At 36.4% G+C, this 16,588-nt stretch overlaps 1 protein-coding gene across 2 annotated transcripts in view; it reads left to right on the top strand.

Annotated features, from left to right (window-relative positions):
* SCP2 (sterol carrier protein 2) overlaps window positions 1-16,588 on the top strand; it is a 124,877-nt gene that overhangs the window by 38,310 nt on the left and 69,979 nt on the right. For both annotated transcript variants that reach the window (XM_049617168.1, XM_049617169.1), the window contains exons 7-10: window positions 1,230-1,293; window positions 6,773-6,859; window positions 8,230-8,380; window positions 10,007-10,154. In XM_049617168.1, coding sequence (XP_049473125.1) covers window positions 1,230-1,293; window positions 6,773-6,859; window positions 8,230-8,380; window positions 10,007-10,154 — 450 coding nt within the window. The remainder of the gene's footprint in view (window positions 1-1,229; window positions 1,294-6,772; window positions 6,860-8,229; window positions 8,381-10,006; window positions 10,155-16,588) is intronic.

Here is a 16,588-nt window from a genome sequence, read left to right as displayed (position 1 = left end):
AAAGATGTCCTAAAAAATTTAATTGTCTTGCTGATAATCAGATACTATGTTTCATTTGATCTACCAGTCAAACCAATGAAAACAGGTATTAATCTTCTATGGCTTGTTCCTACTGAACCCATATTGGCTGCCACCTGATTATCACTCTTCTTTGTATGAGATCACTAGTGTGGATTCTGCCTTCTTCCTTTTTTATTAGAATTGAGACAAGATTTGCTCAATTATATGTATGTCATTTCTGCTCTGAAGATCATCCTCCTGACAGAGATGATAGAGATGAAACAGAAATGGGGGCTCTTCATTTTCCTGTGCCATCATCTATTAACATAACATTATCAGCTGCTGTCAGTGTTCCTTTTCCTTCCTTGGCCTTTCTGGCTCTCAAGCAGGATTCAAAACCTATCTTATGCTGCTTTGTCTTTTTTAAAGTAGTAAAAATTTTTTGCGTATTTAACTTCCTTAATACTTGCTTTCGTTTTTCTGACACTAATCTTTAAACTTTCTGTTAAAGAATTTAAAAACATACATATTTCTTGTTAGGCTATAACTTTTCTTTTTTTTTAAACTTTAAAACATATTTATTTATTTATTTTTGAGTGAGAGAGAGCATGAGCGGGGAAGGAACAGAGAGAGGGAGACAGAGAATCCCAAGCAGGCTCCGAACTGTCAGCACAGAGCCTGATGTGGGGCTCAAGCTCACAAACTATGAGATCAAAACCAAGAGTCATATGCTTAACCAACTGAGCCACCCAGGTACCCCTAGGTTATAACTTTTCTAAAGACTCTTCTGCCTATTCATAAGGAAGGAGAAGGATCAGGTCCTGGAGGGTGTGGGTTGTAAAATTCACTTAGCCCAGGGGCATTGGGATACTTTGGCAAACTCCTTAAAAAATTGCTGGCAGTGCTTTCCTGCCCTATATCCACTGTGAATCCCAGGCTGTATATTCTGGTTTTTGAAACTGGACTCTTATTTATACTAGATAGAATTAACCAGTTTGAACTATTTTCATATTCAGTGCTTTTCATATTCATATTCATGTGCTTATTAGTGGATTCAATTCATTAAATATACACAAGTTTAATTAAATATTTATGTGAGGGATCAGTTGTTGACATGATCAATATTGACAATCTGTGCAAGGGAAAATGCAGAAATATTTGGCAGGACACTGTGTACCATTGCAACATTTAATAAGCAATATGAAAGCACTTACTTGTTTTCTCTACAGGAACAAAGGTTGAACATTTTGCAAAAATTGGATGGAAAAATCATAAACATTCAGTTAATAACCCGTAAGTATTTCAGAAATATGAAATTGTAAAAATCTGAGTTATCCTGCTATGTAATATACAACTTTATACTTAAAAAGTAAGGGGAAGACCTCAAAGATATTAACTAGAATGTTTTATTATTTTTCTTATAAAAGGCCTGTACCCAGGTAAACTTTTAACTACAATTTTAGCTTTGGGTTTGTTTATATTTAGAATGTCATTTATTTAAGCTTAAGAAAGAATATGAATGATTGCTGATAAAGTTTTAGTGAATTTTCATTGCTTATATGATATAATAGAAACTCCTTCATATGAGATAATAAGCTTGTTATAATTTGGCCCACTCTACCTTGCCAGTCTTATTTCCTACTACTTTCTGGTTATTTACAGTCTCTAGCTTCACCAGATCACTTGTTTTTTCCCAAGTGTAGTATACAGTACTCACTTCTGTGTTTTTACTTAGGCTGTTAACTCTCCCTGGAATATCCTTTTGTCTTTCTTTTGTTTGGTGAATATCTATTTACCCATCAAGCCCCAACCCAAATGTCATTCCTTTTCTAAACACCTTCTTAAAGCTTCCTGGGCATAATTTTTTTTTTTTTCTCATGAGTTTCATTGCACTGTCTGTATACCTCTATTATAACACATCACCCTATCCCACTTAGTTATTTATAAGTCTTTCTTTGATCATGATGGTCCTTGAGCAGAGATTCTGTCTTATCTTGTATCGTCAGCATCTAGCAGGGTACTGGAACATAGTATATGTTCAATAAAACTTTGCTGTTACTGAATAGTAGAGTTGGTATATGTGCTGCCGAAGCAAGCACCTGTATAGTAGAGTTTGAATAAGTAGTCTTAAGCCCATGAAGATGATCTAGAGCAAATTCTTTGTCCTTAGAACTTGGAGAACCATGCAAATATCCTTTTTATTTCCTAAGTAGTAAGGAACTATACCAATACATTGAGGAATTGACAACACTGCAGTTTCTTGGCTTTGAGGCTTCAAGGAGTAGCTCTTAACTTTCTCTAGAGAATCAAAGTCTTTCTCTTACTTAACACCCTGCCTAACCAGGCATCAATTATCCACTCATTATGGCATTCTTCTAAAGGGAATTCATTCACTCAACAAATATGTATTCAGCGGCCTACTGTGTGCAACACACCTTTAGCTGCTAGTGATACAGCAGTGAACAAGATAGATAAGTTCCTTGTCCCCAGTGGCCTTCCATTTCATATTGTAAGTTCTCAATTATGTTGAATAGGCAAATGTTATTTCTGGATGTCAGTTTCATCATGTAAAACTCTTTGAAACAGCCAAGAATAGCCTTCTAGGTTTTGCTCAGAAATTTCAGATGCCAACTTCTTGCACTAGGTTTTCCTTGGCTAGGAAAGAAAGAGAATCCTGTGTTTGCTCACTAGTTGTTATAGATACCCACTTACATATTTCTAAGAAGGTTGAATTATAAAACTCTTCTCAAGTGTTTCCTCACAAATTATAAGAATACTTAAAGGCAGTGAGAATCTGTGATAAGTAGTGTCGAATTAGGGATAGTTCATGCCACTTGAGCCCTCAGACCTGTGTCTATAACTTACTCCTAGTTGTCTCTACTTAGATGCTTCATAAGTGCCTCAGAGTCAACATGGCCATACAGAATTGATCATTTTTTCTCAACCCTATTTTTACTTTAGTATTCTTCATGAATGACATCAATATATACCTAATAATAGAAAACTAGAAGTCATTCTTAACTCTGCTTTCTTCCTCAGTGTCCCATATGAATTGCAGATGAGTTGAGGATGAACAGAATGCTGCGTCCTTACTGTCTCTTGAACTCATCCCTTCTTTCTGTCTTTAACTTCCAATTCCCTACTCTAGGCCCTTAGCATTTCTTGCCTTAATTATTGCTCTCATCTCTTAGTTTAGTTGCTTTTGATAATGCCCTTTACCATCCCTTTTGTGTACCATAGCCTTCTTGTTTAAATACAAGTCTGATTGTTACACTCCAGCTTAATATCCTTTAGTAGTTCCTCAATGTTTTTAGTGTAAAATGTAAATACCATATACTGGCCTTTCATGAGCTGATCTTTGTTTATTTCTCTTGCTCCATCTTTGTCACCTTGTGACTACATTTCCTCCCAAACTTCATGCCCTAGCTTCAGTGAGCTACTTTAACTCAAGAGGCTTTGTGTATCCTGATTCTTTTGCCAGTAATTCTCTGTCTCCTCCTTCCTCTTATTTGCTAACCCCAGAGGGAAAGCTCCCTCTGGTATCTGGGTCTGATGCTCATCCTGTGTGCTTTCGTGGCACTCTGTATAACATTTCTGTCGTGGTATTTATCATATTGTATTTATTTGCCAGAGATTCATACTGAGTTCCTTGAGGGTAAGGACTATGCCCATGTCCCACATGCCTACCACAGGATCTGGCACAAATTAGGTGTTTTATGGAAGTTGGTGATGATCAAAGTTAACTTTAGAAGAAAAGGTACAGATACTAGTATGCAGATCTAAGTTACATGGGCTTTATTTCTAAACATTTGAATTGCTGTTCATTTCCATACCAGTTGAAGTTTGCTTATAGACTTTCCTTTGTGGTGTCTACTGCTTCTGCTATTTTTGCCAGAGCAGTTTCTGAAATCATCTCATTTTATTGTTAGAGGAGCCAAAGGGGATAAAAATAGTTTCTTCTTTGCAGTGGTTAAGTTTCTTTTTCACAGAAAGGAAATGTGCTTTGAAGTATGCAGATAATTTATTACAGGTTTTCTACATTTACTTAAGAACTCCATTAGCCTTCATTAAAAGTAATTGTATAATATCATCCCCACAAAAGGCTGAATTGCAAGTAATTTTGTTTTGCTCTTAAGGAACTAGTATTTAATAATTCTCTAGGTGGTGGTGGTGGTGGTGGTGGTATTACATTTTAACCCCCAACTGATCTGGCACCAACTGGGTATACTGCAATTCAATTCTGGCACTAACCACCCGAGTTGATGCAGACCCCAGGAATTAAGAACTTAGTCCTCTGCAAGACTGCCCTCACTTAAGATACCAGCCACAAGTAGGGTCTCCAGGCCACCTGTACTTCTGACCAACTGACTATAAATACAGGGGTTTCCATGACCTCTCAGGTTTGATAATTCATTAGAGTTCCTCACAGAATTCAGGAAAGTGCTATACTTATGATTACAGTATTATTATAAAGTATACAGCTCAGGAACAGCCAAATAAAGAGGCACATAAGGCAAAGTCTGAGAGGGTTCCTAAAGCAGAGCTTCTGTACCTTCTCCCCATGGAGTCAGGACACATTACCCTCCTGGTATATGAAGGTACTCACCACCAGGAAGCTTCAGCAAGCTTCAGTGTCCAGAGTGTTTACTGGGGCTTTATGCAGATGTACTTGATTAAATCATTGACACAAGATTGAACTCAATCTCCTGCCCCTCCCTTCTCCTTAGGGGTCAAACTGGCTCAAAAGTCCTAACCCCTATATTCACACAGTTGGTGTTTCTGGTGACCAGCACCCTCCCCCCATACAGTTAACAGGGAGCCCACTATAAGTCACCATATTAGCATAACAAAGACACTCCTGTCACTCAGGAAATTGCACAGGTTTTAGAAGCTCCATGCTAGGAAGCCAGGATGAAGATTAAACACATTTTTATTTTACAACATATTGTATTTTGGAGTTCAGATTTTTAAAAAATTCAGTTCAAACAACTTACTTATTAAAGGTTGAAACTTCAAGCTGTATTACAAAGCTGTAGTCATCAACACAGTATGGTACTGGCACAAGAACAGACACATAGATCAGTGGAACAGAATAGAGAACCCAGAAATGGACCCACAAACTTATGGCCAACTATCTTTGACAAAGCAGGAAAGAATACCCAATGGAAAAAAGACAGTATCTTCACCAAATGGTGTTGGGAAAAGTGGACAGTGACATGCAGAATGAACCTGGACCACTTTCTTATACCATACACAAAAATAAACACAAAATGGATGAAAGACCTAAACATAAGACAGGAAGTCATCAAAATCTTAGAGGGGAAAATAGGTAACAACCTCTTTGACCTCAGCCACAGCAACTTCTTACTTGACATGTCTCCAGAGGCAAGAGAAATAAAAGCAAAAATGAACTATTGGGACCTCATCAGGATAAAAAGCTTCTGCACAGCGAAGGAAACAATCAACAAAACTCAAAGGCAACCAACAGAATGGGAAAAGATATTTGCAAATGACATATCAGATAAAGGGTTAGTATCCAAAATCTATAAAGAACTTATCAAACTCCACACTGAAAAAACAAATAATCCAGAAAAGGAATGGGCAAAAGACATGAATAGACACTTTTCCAAAGAAGACGTCCAGATGGCTAAGAGACACATGCAAACATGCTCAACATCACTCATCATCAGGGAAATACAAATCAAAACCACAATGAGATACCACCTCACACCTGTCAGAATGACAAAAATTAACAACTCAGGCAACAACAGATGTTGACGAAGATGCAGAGAAAGAGGATCTCTTTTGCACTGCTGGTGGGAAAGCAAACTGGTGCGGCCACTCTGGAACACAGTATGAAGGTTCCTCAAAAAATTAAAAATAGAACTACCCTATGACCCAGCAATTGCACTAAGTATTTATCCAAAGGAAAGACGAGTGCTGGTCCAAAGGGGCACATGCACCCCAATGTGTATAGCAGCACTATCAACAATAGCCAAAGTATGGAAAGAGCCCAAATGTCCATCAATGGATGAATGGATAAAGATGTGGTATATATATACAATGGATCTGGCGATCAAAAAGAATGAAATCTTGCCATTTGTAACAATGTGGATGGAACTAGAGTGTATTATGCTAAGCGAAATAAGTCAGTCAGAGAAAGACAAATATCCTATGATTTCACTCATGTGTGGAATTTAAGATACAAAACAGATGAACATAAGGGAAGGGAAGCAAAAATGTTATAAAAACAGAGAAGGGAGACAAGCCATAAGAGACTCTTAAATACAGAGAACAAACTGAGGGTTGCTGGCAGGGGGTTGGGTCGGGGGAAGGGCTAAAGGGGTGAGGGGCATTAAGGAGGACACTTGTTGGGATGAGCACTGGGTGTTACATGTAAATGATGAATCATTAAATTCTATTCCTGAATGTATTATTACACTATATGTTAACTAACTTGGATTTAAGTTAAAAATAAATAAAAATTAAAAAATAAAAGAAAATCTTATATTAATAGAACAGTCAAAATATATTAAATGAAGATGCCTATAGTATTAGCAGTTTTAGTGTAGCGCTTATTATATTACTCATAATAACCATAATAAAAAGTTAATATTTATTGAAAAAAAAAGGTTGAAACTCTTCATAAAAGCCTATCTTTTGTTTGTAAAAATAATATTTACATATTATTCTTTGACTTCTGGATCAGAACATTTTCAACAAAAATTAAAACTGCTACTTCGTATTCTGTAACTACTTATTTTGTATTTAGGAATTCCCAGTTCCAAAAGGAATACAGTTTAGACGAAGTGATGAAATCTCGAGAAATTTTTGATTATTTGACTGTCTTACAATGTTGGTAAGAAAACCACATTTTAATATTTAATAGAAGTAACTGCTCCATCTGGGTATATCTGTAACTGTATCTGCTTGCATAGAGCTCCTACTAATGGAGTCCTCACTCTGGCGTGCCCTTACTTCCTATTCCTTTTTTTTTTTTTTTGAGAGCGAGAGAGAGAGAGAGAGAGTGAGAACGTGCACATGTAGGAGCAGAGGGAGAGAGAAAGAGAGAATCTTAAGCAGGTTCCACGTTCAGCACTGAGCCTGAGCTCAGCATAGAGCCTGAAGTGGGGCTTGAAGTGGGGCTCAGTCCCACGATCATGAGATCATGACTTGAGCTGAAATCAAGAGTCAGATGCTTAACTGACTGAGCCACCCAGGGGCCCCTTTACTTCCTATTCCTATCTGGAGACAGACTGTCTTTTCTCTTGGAAAATTATGTACTTCATTTCCTTCATTCTTGAGCTCTACCTACTTTTTAAAAATTGTATTTTATTCATTTAAATGTGGCTTAGGAGGCCAGTAGAGTCCAGAGTTTCTCCCTTGAGCATTTTGTTTTCTCTACTGTATGCTTCTATCTTAGGAAATGTTACTCAGTTATAGTAGCTAAGAGTAAACATAAAATAGGAAAAATGAAAACAAGAAAAAAATAGCTCTAATAATAATAATAGTTGCATCTTGAAAATTGCTTGACAATATCTGTTTCCCAGAAGGTTGAATTGGTACTGTATAGCTCCTGCTTATCACCTGGAAGACCCTGGTAGGATGCAATTGAACAAATGGGGTCAGCTTTTATCTGTTGCAATATGAAGGTCTGCCCATTTATAAAGTCCAGCTGAACTCAGAGAAGTCTTCTTGTGTTTGCCACTTTCCTTCACAGCTTTGCTATAAGGAAAAAATCTATTTTGAGGAGATCTCTTAACTAAACCCCACCTTCTGGTTTGGACTTTCTGGTATTTCCTATTCTCTCCTTTCCAAGTTTCAAAAGGATTCCAAGACTGATTATTTGGAGATAACAATGTTAGAGCTAGTTAGGCCCATGGTAGATTTTTATTGTACTATAATAGGAAAAACCTTGTTGACTCCTCAGAAGTCACCAGAAGATGCCTTATGCATCTGCAAAGGTAAATTCAGGATTCTTTGCATTAAGAATGTTTTGGGAGAGACCCTTACAGACCAAGCAGTGGCTGATAGTGTTTAAATTCTTGATAGAGATTCAGTTCTCAGGTGGGAAGCATGTATAATTTTTAACTGTAGATTTCACAAAGAAGACAGTGCAATGACCAGCAAGCATAATCAGCTTTTCTTTCCACATAGAAAGAACTGTTGGTCTGAAATCCTAAGGTAGAGGTGCACTGGGTGTAAATGATTATTTTTACCTCCTCTTAGTCCCACTTCAGATGGTGCTGCAGCGGCAGTTTTGGCTAGTGAAACATTTGTCCAGAAATATGGCCTAGAATCCAAAGCTGTGGAAATTGTGGCACAAGAGATGGTAACTGATTTTCCAAGCTCATTTGAAGAAAAAAGTATTATTAAAATGGTATGTCTGAGATTCTATTTTATTTATCAATCGAGGGCTTTCTGTTTTAAAATTTCAAGGTGACCTCATGTTGTCATTAGCTCTGGAAGTTATTTACTTGAAAAAAATCAGTCCAGAATATTTAATATTATAATCCATCCTTAAGAATCTGTTAAGGGAAAATAACTGATGAGAACATATGCTTCTTGTGATAGAGCCATAAATGCACTTTTAATTAACTAGATATACTATTTTGGTGGGGTTGTTTTTTTTTTTGTTTTTTTTGTTTTTTTTTTTTTTGAGTTGACTGGATATGCCCAGAACTCCTTTCTTACAGAGTTAAGGGGAAGACAAGGATATTTTCAGGGAACTTTCTTGACCTTAGCACTTTAAAAATCTTGATTAAAGATTGAGTAAATGTGGAAGAAGTTAAAAAATGACAATTCAGACCTAGAGTTAGTTGAATATTTGAAGATATACACATACATATTTAAAAATGTACCCGTGCACGTATACACAAATGTATAACAATGATAAGGTAATTAGAGTTTACAAAATGATTTTACAGCAATGCTTTGAATTTGAAAATGTCTCAATAACTTGCCCAAGATCACAAAGCTGGGATGTGGTTGAGGTGGAACTTCTCAGGTTTTCTGTGTAATACATTTACACCACAATTTTATGACTTGGAGAGTTTGCTTGTTATTGTCTGAGACCAAAGGGGTGTTAAGAGCATGGGTTTGGAAAAATGTTATCCTATATGATTTTTTAGAAGAAGATTGTTTGTTTTCACATAGAAATTCCTTATATTTTTAGTGTATCTGAATCATAATGATCTATTGCTCAATCTCTTCAAACTATTTACCACAACAACACATTGTGGTTTGACTGAGTTTTTATAACTGTGCAAGATATGGCCTAAGGAATTTTAAGTCCTTTTTATATATTTATTTAAAATTCTGTTTGTTTTTTTTTTTCGGGCACCTGGGTGGCACAGCATCCAACTTTGGCTCAGGTCATGATCTCACAGTTCATGAGTTTGAGTCCTGCGTCGGGCTCTGTGCTGACAGCTTAGAGCCTGGAGCCTGCTTTGGATTCTGTGTCTCCCTTTCTCTCTGCCCCTCCCCTGCTTGCACTCTGTTTCTCTTTCTCTCAAACATAAATAAACATTTTTTTAAATTCTGTTTTTTTTCTTATATTTTTTTAAGTTTATTTATTTATTTTGAGAGAGAGAGTGAGAGAGAGCAGGGGAGGGGCAGAGAGGGAGAGACAGAATCCCAAACAGGCTCCATGCTCTTGGTGAGGAGCCCTGATGTGGGGCTCGAACTCACAAATCATGAGATCATGTCCTGAGCCAAGATCAAGAGTTGGATGCTTAACCGACTGAGCCACCCAGATGCCCCTAAAATTCTGTTTTTTATACTATACAATTTAATATGTACATTCTCCATCCTGAATATTCTTTTATTTAGACTTTCTATGTAATAGAGAATCATTCTAAGATTTGATTATTAATCTCAACTGAGATTTTAATTTGTATAGTCAATTTTCAACTGTAAAGGTTATACATGTTAATCTCTCAGAAATCTTATATGAAAGTCCCAGTTTTGATGCCCTTAACTTACTTATATGTGGTTTTGGTTTTAGGTTGGCTTTGATATGAGCAAAGAAGCTGCTAGAAAGTGCTATGAGAAATCTGGCCTGAGACCAAGTGATATTGATGTCATAGAACTTCATGATTGCTTTTCTGTCAATGAACTCCTTACTTATGAAGCACTGGGACTCTGTCCAGAAGGTAATATCTTTGGTGAGATGCAGATTAACTTAGTAAAGTCACTGAGGACATTTCAGTTTTGCCATTAAAAAAAGGAATTCACTAATTGCCTTTCCTTTCATGTTGACTCTGCCATACTGTGCAAAGTAAATGTAAGCTATCCCAATACTGGACTTTTTAGAGCATGTAGTCTTGGATATTACCACCACTGAGGTAATAGGTTATACAAATAATTTGTATTATGTGTATCAGAGGAACTTAGAATGAACTGTTAAGTAAAAAAAAAAAAAAAAAAAAAAAAAAAAGGATAAACATTACATACGTACTTCCAAATATTTCATATTGTATTTTTTTTTTCCCAGAGAGGGAGCATGAGCTGGGGGAGAGGGGTAGAGGGAGAGAGAGAGAGTATCTTAAGCAGGCAACACGGTCAGTGTAGAGCTGGACATGGGGCTGGAGCCCATTACCCTGGGATCATAACCTCAGCCGAAATCAAGAGTTGGGCACCTCAACTGACTGACCCACCCAGGTGCCCCTTGATTTTTTTTTTTAAGTTTATTTATTTATTTTGAGCGAGAGCGTGCCCATGCATGAGAGCTGGGAAGGGGCAGAGAGGGAGGGAGAGAGAGAATCGCAAGCAGGCTCTATGCTAATGTGGAGACCAGTGCAGGGCTTGATCCCACGAACTCTGAGATTCTGACTTGAGCCGAGATCAAGAGTTGGATGCTTAACTGACTAAGCCACCCACGTGCCCCCATATTGTGTTTGAATAAAGACTTGCAGAAAGGAAAATGTGAAAACTAGTTGGTGAGATCTGGAGGATTTTTTTTCTTTTCTTTTATAAAAAGGTTGTATTATTTTTCATTACCATAAGCAGTGTATGAGAGTTTGAGTTGCTTCACATCCTCACCAATATTGATATGGTCAGTTTTAAATGTTTTAGCCACTCAAAAGAGTATGTGATGTCCTGCAGCATTCAGATAAGAAAAAGAAATAAACGGCATCCAGATTGGTAAGGAAGAAGTAAAACTGTCACTATTTGCAAATGACATGATGCTATATATAGAAGACTCTAAAGACTCCACTAAAAAAACTATTAGAACTAATAAGTAAACTCAAGAAAGTTGCATGATACAAAATGAGCATACAGAGATCTCTTGCATTTCTATACACTAATAATGAAGTAGCAGAAAGAGAAATTAGGGAAACAATTCCATTTACAATTATACCAAAAAGAATAAAGCACCTAGGAATAAATTTAACCAAGGAGGTGAAAGTGTTTTATACTCTGAAAATTATAAGACATAGAGGAAAGAAACTGAAGATGACACAAACAAATAAAGAGATATACCATGCTTATGGATTGGAAGAATGAATATTGTGAAAATATCCATAAGAATATTCCCAGAGGAATCTATAGATTCAGTGTAATCCCTATTAAGATACCAATAGTATCTTTCATAGAACTAGAACAGATACTTCATTTTTTTTAATGTTTATTTTTATTTTTGAGAGAGAGAGAGAGCACAAGGTGGGAAGGGACAGAGAAAGAGGGACAGAGGGTCCAAAGCAGGCTTCTTGCTGACAGTGTCAAGCCCAATGTGGGGCCTGAACTCACGAACCTCGAGATCATGACCTGAGCTGAAGTCAGACGCTCAACCAACTGAGCCACCAAGGTGTACCTAGAACAGATCATTCTAAAATTTGTATAGAACTATAAAGGGCCTCAAATAGCCAAAGCAATCTTGAGAAAGAAGAATAATAGCTGGAGGTATCCCAATCTCTGATTTCAAGATATACTACAAAACTGTAGTAATCAAAACGGCATGACACTGGCATAAAAATAGGCACATAGATCACTGGAAGAGGAGAGCCCAGAAATAAACCCACTTCTTGTATGGTCAATTAATCTACAACTAAGGAGGCAAGAATATACAATGGGAAAAGACAGTCTCTTCAGTAAATAGTGCTAGGAAAACTGGACAGCTACATTAGACCACTTTCTTACACCATACACAAAAATAAACTCAAAATGGATTAAAGACCTAAAGTTCAGACCTGAAACCATAAAACTTTTAAAAGAAAACATAGGTGGTAATCTCTTGGACACATTAACCTTAGCAACATTTTATTTTTTTTTATAAATTTTTTTTTTTAACGTTTATTTATTTTTGAGACAGAGCATGAACAGGGGAGGGGCAGAGAGAGAGGGAGACATAGAATCTGAAGCAGGCTCCAGGCTCTGAGCCATCAGCCCAGAGCCTGACGCGGGGCTCAAACTCATGGACCACGATCATGTCCTGAGTTGAAGTTGGACGCTTAACCGACTGAGCCACCCAGGCGCCCAAACCTTAGCAACATTTTAATGGATATGTCTCCTCAGGCAAGGGAAACAAAAGCCACAATAAACTTTTGGGACTACACCAAAATAAAAAGCTTTTACATAGCAAAGGAAGCTATCAACAAAACAAAAAGGCAACTTCCTGAATGGGAGAAGATATTTGCAAATGATGTATCTGATAATGAGTTAATGTCCAACATATATAAAGAATTTATACAAGTCAACATGAAAAAACCCAAATAATCTGATTAAAAAGTGGGTAGAGGACCTGAATAGGCATTTTTCCAGAGAAGACATACAGATGGCCAACAGACACATGAAAAAGATTGTGAACATCACTCGTCATCAGAGAAATGCATATCAAAGCCGCAATGAGATACCACTTCACATCAGTCACAATACCGAATATCAAAAAGACAAGAAATAAGTGTTGGCAAGGATGTAGAGAAAAGAGAACACTTATGCGCAGTTGATGGGAATATAAATTGTTATAATCACTGTGGAGAACAGTATGGAAGTTCCTCGGAAAATTTAAAAAAATGCACCTGGGTGCTTCAGTTGTTAAGCATCTGACTTCAGCTCAGGTCATGATCTCACAGTTTATGAGTTTGAGTCCCACATTGGGTGAGCTTGAGCCCTGCATTGGGTGAGCACTAGCCATGCTTTGGGTGAACAGGAGCCCTGCTTTGAGTGAGCCCCGCTTCTCTCTCTCTCTCTCTTTCTTCCCTTTCTCCCTCTCTCTGCCCCTCCTGGGATTCTCTCTCGCGCTCTCTCTCTCTCTGCCTCTTGTTCACTTGTGCCCTCTCTCTCTCTCTCTCAAAAATAAATAAATAAATAAAAAATAGAAACATCATGCAATCCAGTAACCCACTACTAGGTATTTACCCAAAGAAAGCAAAAACACTAATTTGAAAAGATATATGCACCCCTATGTTTATTGCAGCATTATTTACCACAGCCACAATATGGGAGCAACCCAAGTGTCCATCAGTAGATGACTGGATAAAGATGGGGTGTGTGTGTGTGTGTGTGTATATGTGTGTGTGTGTGTATATATACACACACATATATATATATATACACACACACACACACACACATATACGTACATATGTATACATGTATACATATATATACATATACATACACACACACATATATATACATATATATATGTATCTATATATACATATATATTTACAATGGAATATTACTTGGCCATAAAAAAGAATGAGATCTTGCCATTTGTGACAACGTGGATAGATGTAGAGGGTATTATGCTAAGTAAAATAAGTCAGACAGAGAAAATCTAGTTTTCTTCTCTTCTTGGTTTTGGCATTAGAGTTACGTTGGCCTCATAAAACAAATTGACCATTCTATATTTTCTGTAACCATTCTATATTTTCTGACAAAGTTTGTGTAACCTAAAGAATTTACCAGTGTAATCAAGTAGTTTTAAGTTTTCTTTTTGGGAAAGTTGTTGATAAAAAAATTTAATAGATATGGGGCTCTTCAGATTTTCTGTGTCTTCCAGTGTCTATCAATTTTTGTAAGTTGTATTTTTAAAGAAATTTACCCATTTCATTTAAGTTGTCAAATTTATTGTCTGAACTTGTGTGAAGTATTCTCATATTATTCTTTTTTTTTGTTTATTTATTTAGAGAGAGAAAGTGTGAGAGAAAGCAACCATGAGTGGGGAGGGGCAGAGAGAGAGAGAGAGAGAGAGAGAGAGAGAGAGAGAATGAGAGAATCCCAAGCAGCTCCATGCTGTCAGCACAGAGCCTGACTTGGGGCTCTATCCCACAAACTGTGAGATCATGACCTAAGCTGAACTCAAGAGTCAGATGCTTAATCATTTTAAACATTTAAAAAAATTTTGAACTGAATAATTATGAAATATATCAAATTTTGTAGAAGGTAGCTAAAATACTGCTTAGAGGAAAATGTGCAACTTTAAATACTTACATTTGAAAAGGAGAAAGATCTAAAATAAATGACCTAAGTTTCTCTTGTAAGAAACTTAAAGAAAGCCAAAGTAAACCCAAAGTTAAAGAAAGTTAAAATTGAAGAGCCAAAATCAATGGAATGGAAAAAACAGACAATAAAGGAAATTAACAAAGCCAAAGCTGAATCTTCATAAAGCTCAACAAAACTGACAAACCTCTACCTAGATAGATCAAGAAAAAAGAAGAACACCAATCTCCAATACAAGGAATAAAAAAGAAGTTATCACTATAGATCCTATAGACATTAAAAGAAAAATAGGAGAGGGACACCTGGGTGGCTCAGTTGGTTAAGTGTCCAACTCTTGATTTCGGCTCAGGTCATGATCTCGCATTTCGTGAGATTGAGCCCCACATTGGGCTCTGTGCTGACACCATGGAACCTGCTTGGGATTCTCTCTCCCTCTCTCTCTGCCCCTCCCTCCCTCAAAATAAATAAATAAACATTAAAAAAATTTAATATCCAGGTATTTAGAATTTTCCTGGATATATTACTGTTAATTGCTTTCTAATTAATTGTGCTATAGTAAGAGAATACACTTTGATTTTGATCCTTTCAAATTTATGATTTTTATTTTATGGCTCAACATGTGGTATATATTGGTGAATTTATCTATCATTGCACTTGGAAATTATGCAGATTCTGCAGTTATCAGATGTAATGTTCTAAACATATCAATTAAATTGAGATGATTGATAGGATTTTTCAGATCTATGTCTCTAATGATTTATTTGTTTTGCTGTTATCATTTGCTGAGAGGGGTGTTAAGATCTCCTACATAAATTGTGGAATGGTCTCTCTCCCTTCTAGTTCTATCAATTTTTGCTTTATTTTGCAAGCACAAGCACATTTATAGTTGTATATCTTCTGTTTTTTTCATTATGAATATCTTGCTTTATGTCTAGTTATAGTCTTTGTTTAGAAGTCTCTTTTTGTCTGACTAACATAGTTGCTCCAGCCTTTTTATGCGTACTGTTTGCATGATATATATTTTCTATTCATTAGCTTTTAATCTATTTATGTTGTTTATCTGTATAAGGTATATCTCTTGTAGGTAGTAGTGTATCATTTTTTAGCTTTTGTCAATTTCTACCTTTTTACTGGAGTATTTAAATCTGCTCTAATACAGTAACCATTAACTATATGTAATTATTGAATCCTTGAAATGTGGCTGTTCCAAATTGAGATGTGTTGTGTGAAGTACACATTGGATTTTGAAAACTTAATATGAAAAATAGAATGTACAGTATTAATTTTTTTACTGCTTACATGTTAAAATGAAATAGTTTGGATATATTGGGTTAAATAAAATGTATATTAAACAATTATATGTTAGAAAATTTTAAAGTACATATGTGATTTGCATTATATTTCTGTTGGACAGTGTGACTTAGATTAAGATCATTAACTTGACCATTTTTATCTCTTACCTGTTGTGCTCTCTGTTTTTTGTTCTGTTCTCCCTCTCCTGCTTTCTTTTGGATTATTTGAATATTTTTATTTTATGTTTTTATTTTTTGGTTTTAAATGTATATTTTTATTTCTTAAAGATAGTTTTTAAAAAAAGTTTATTTATTTATTTTGAGAGACAGAGAGAGCACATGGGGAGGGGCAGAGAGAGAGGGAGAGAGTGAATACCAAGTAGGCTCCACACTGTCAGTACAGAGCCTGATGTGGGGCTCAAACTCACAAACTGTGGGACATTGACCTGAGCTGAAATCAAGAGTCAGAGGCTTAACTTCCTGAACCACCCAGGTGATCCTATTTATTTCTGAGAGACAGAGAGAGAGAGAGAGAGAGAATTCATGCGTATAAGTGGGGGAGAGGTAGAGAGGGAGAGAGAGAATCCCAAGCAGGCTCCACACTGTCAGTGCAGAGCTGGATGCAGGGCTTGATCCCATGAATTGTGAGATCATGACCTGAGCCAAAGTCAAGAGTCAGATACTTAACCAACTAAGCCACCCAGGCACCTCTATTTGAATATATTTAGTATGAATTTTATTTTGTGTATTGGACTTTGCCATATCTCTTTAGTTAGTTTCTTTGTTTTTTAATTTAATTTAATTGTATTGTATTGTATTGTATTGTATTGTATTGTATTGTATTGTAT

The sequence above is a fragment of the Panthera uncia genome (genome assembly GCF_023721935.1).
Source record: "Panthera uncia isolate 11264 chromosome C1 unlocalized genomic scaffold, Puncia_PCG_1.0 HiC_scaffold_4, whole genome shotgun sequence".
Classification (NCBI taxonomy): domain Eukaryota; kingdom Metazoa; phylum Chordata; class Mammalia; order Carnivora; family Felidae; genus Panthera; species Panthera uncia.
The sequence above is the reverse complement of the archived record's forward strand: the minus strand, read 5'-3'. Positions and strand labels throughout refer to the sequence as shown.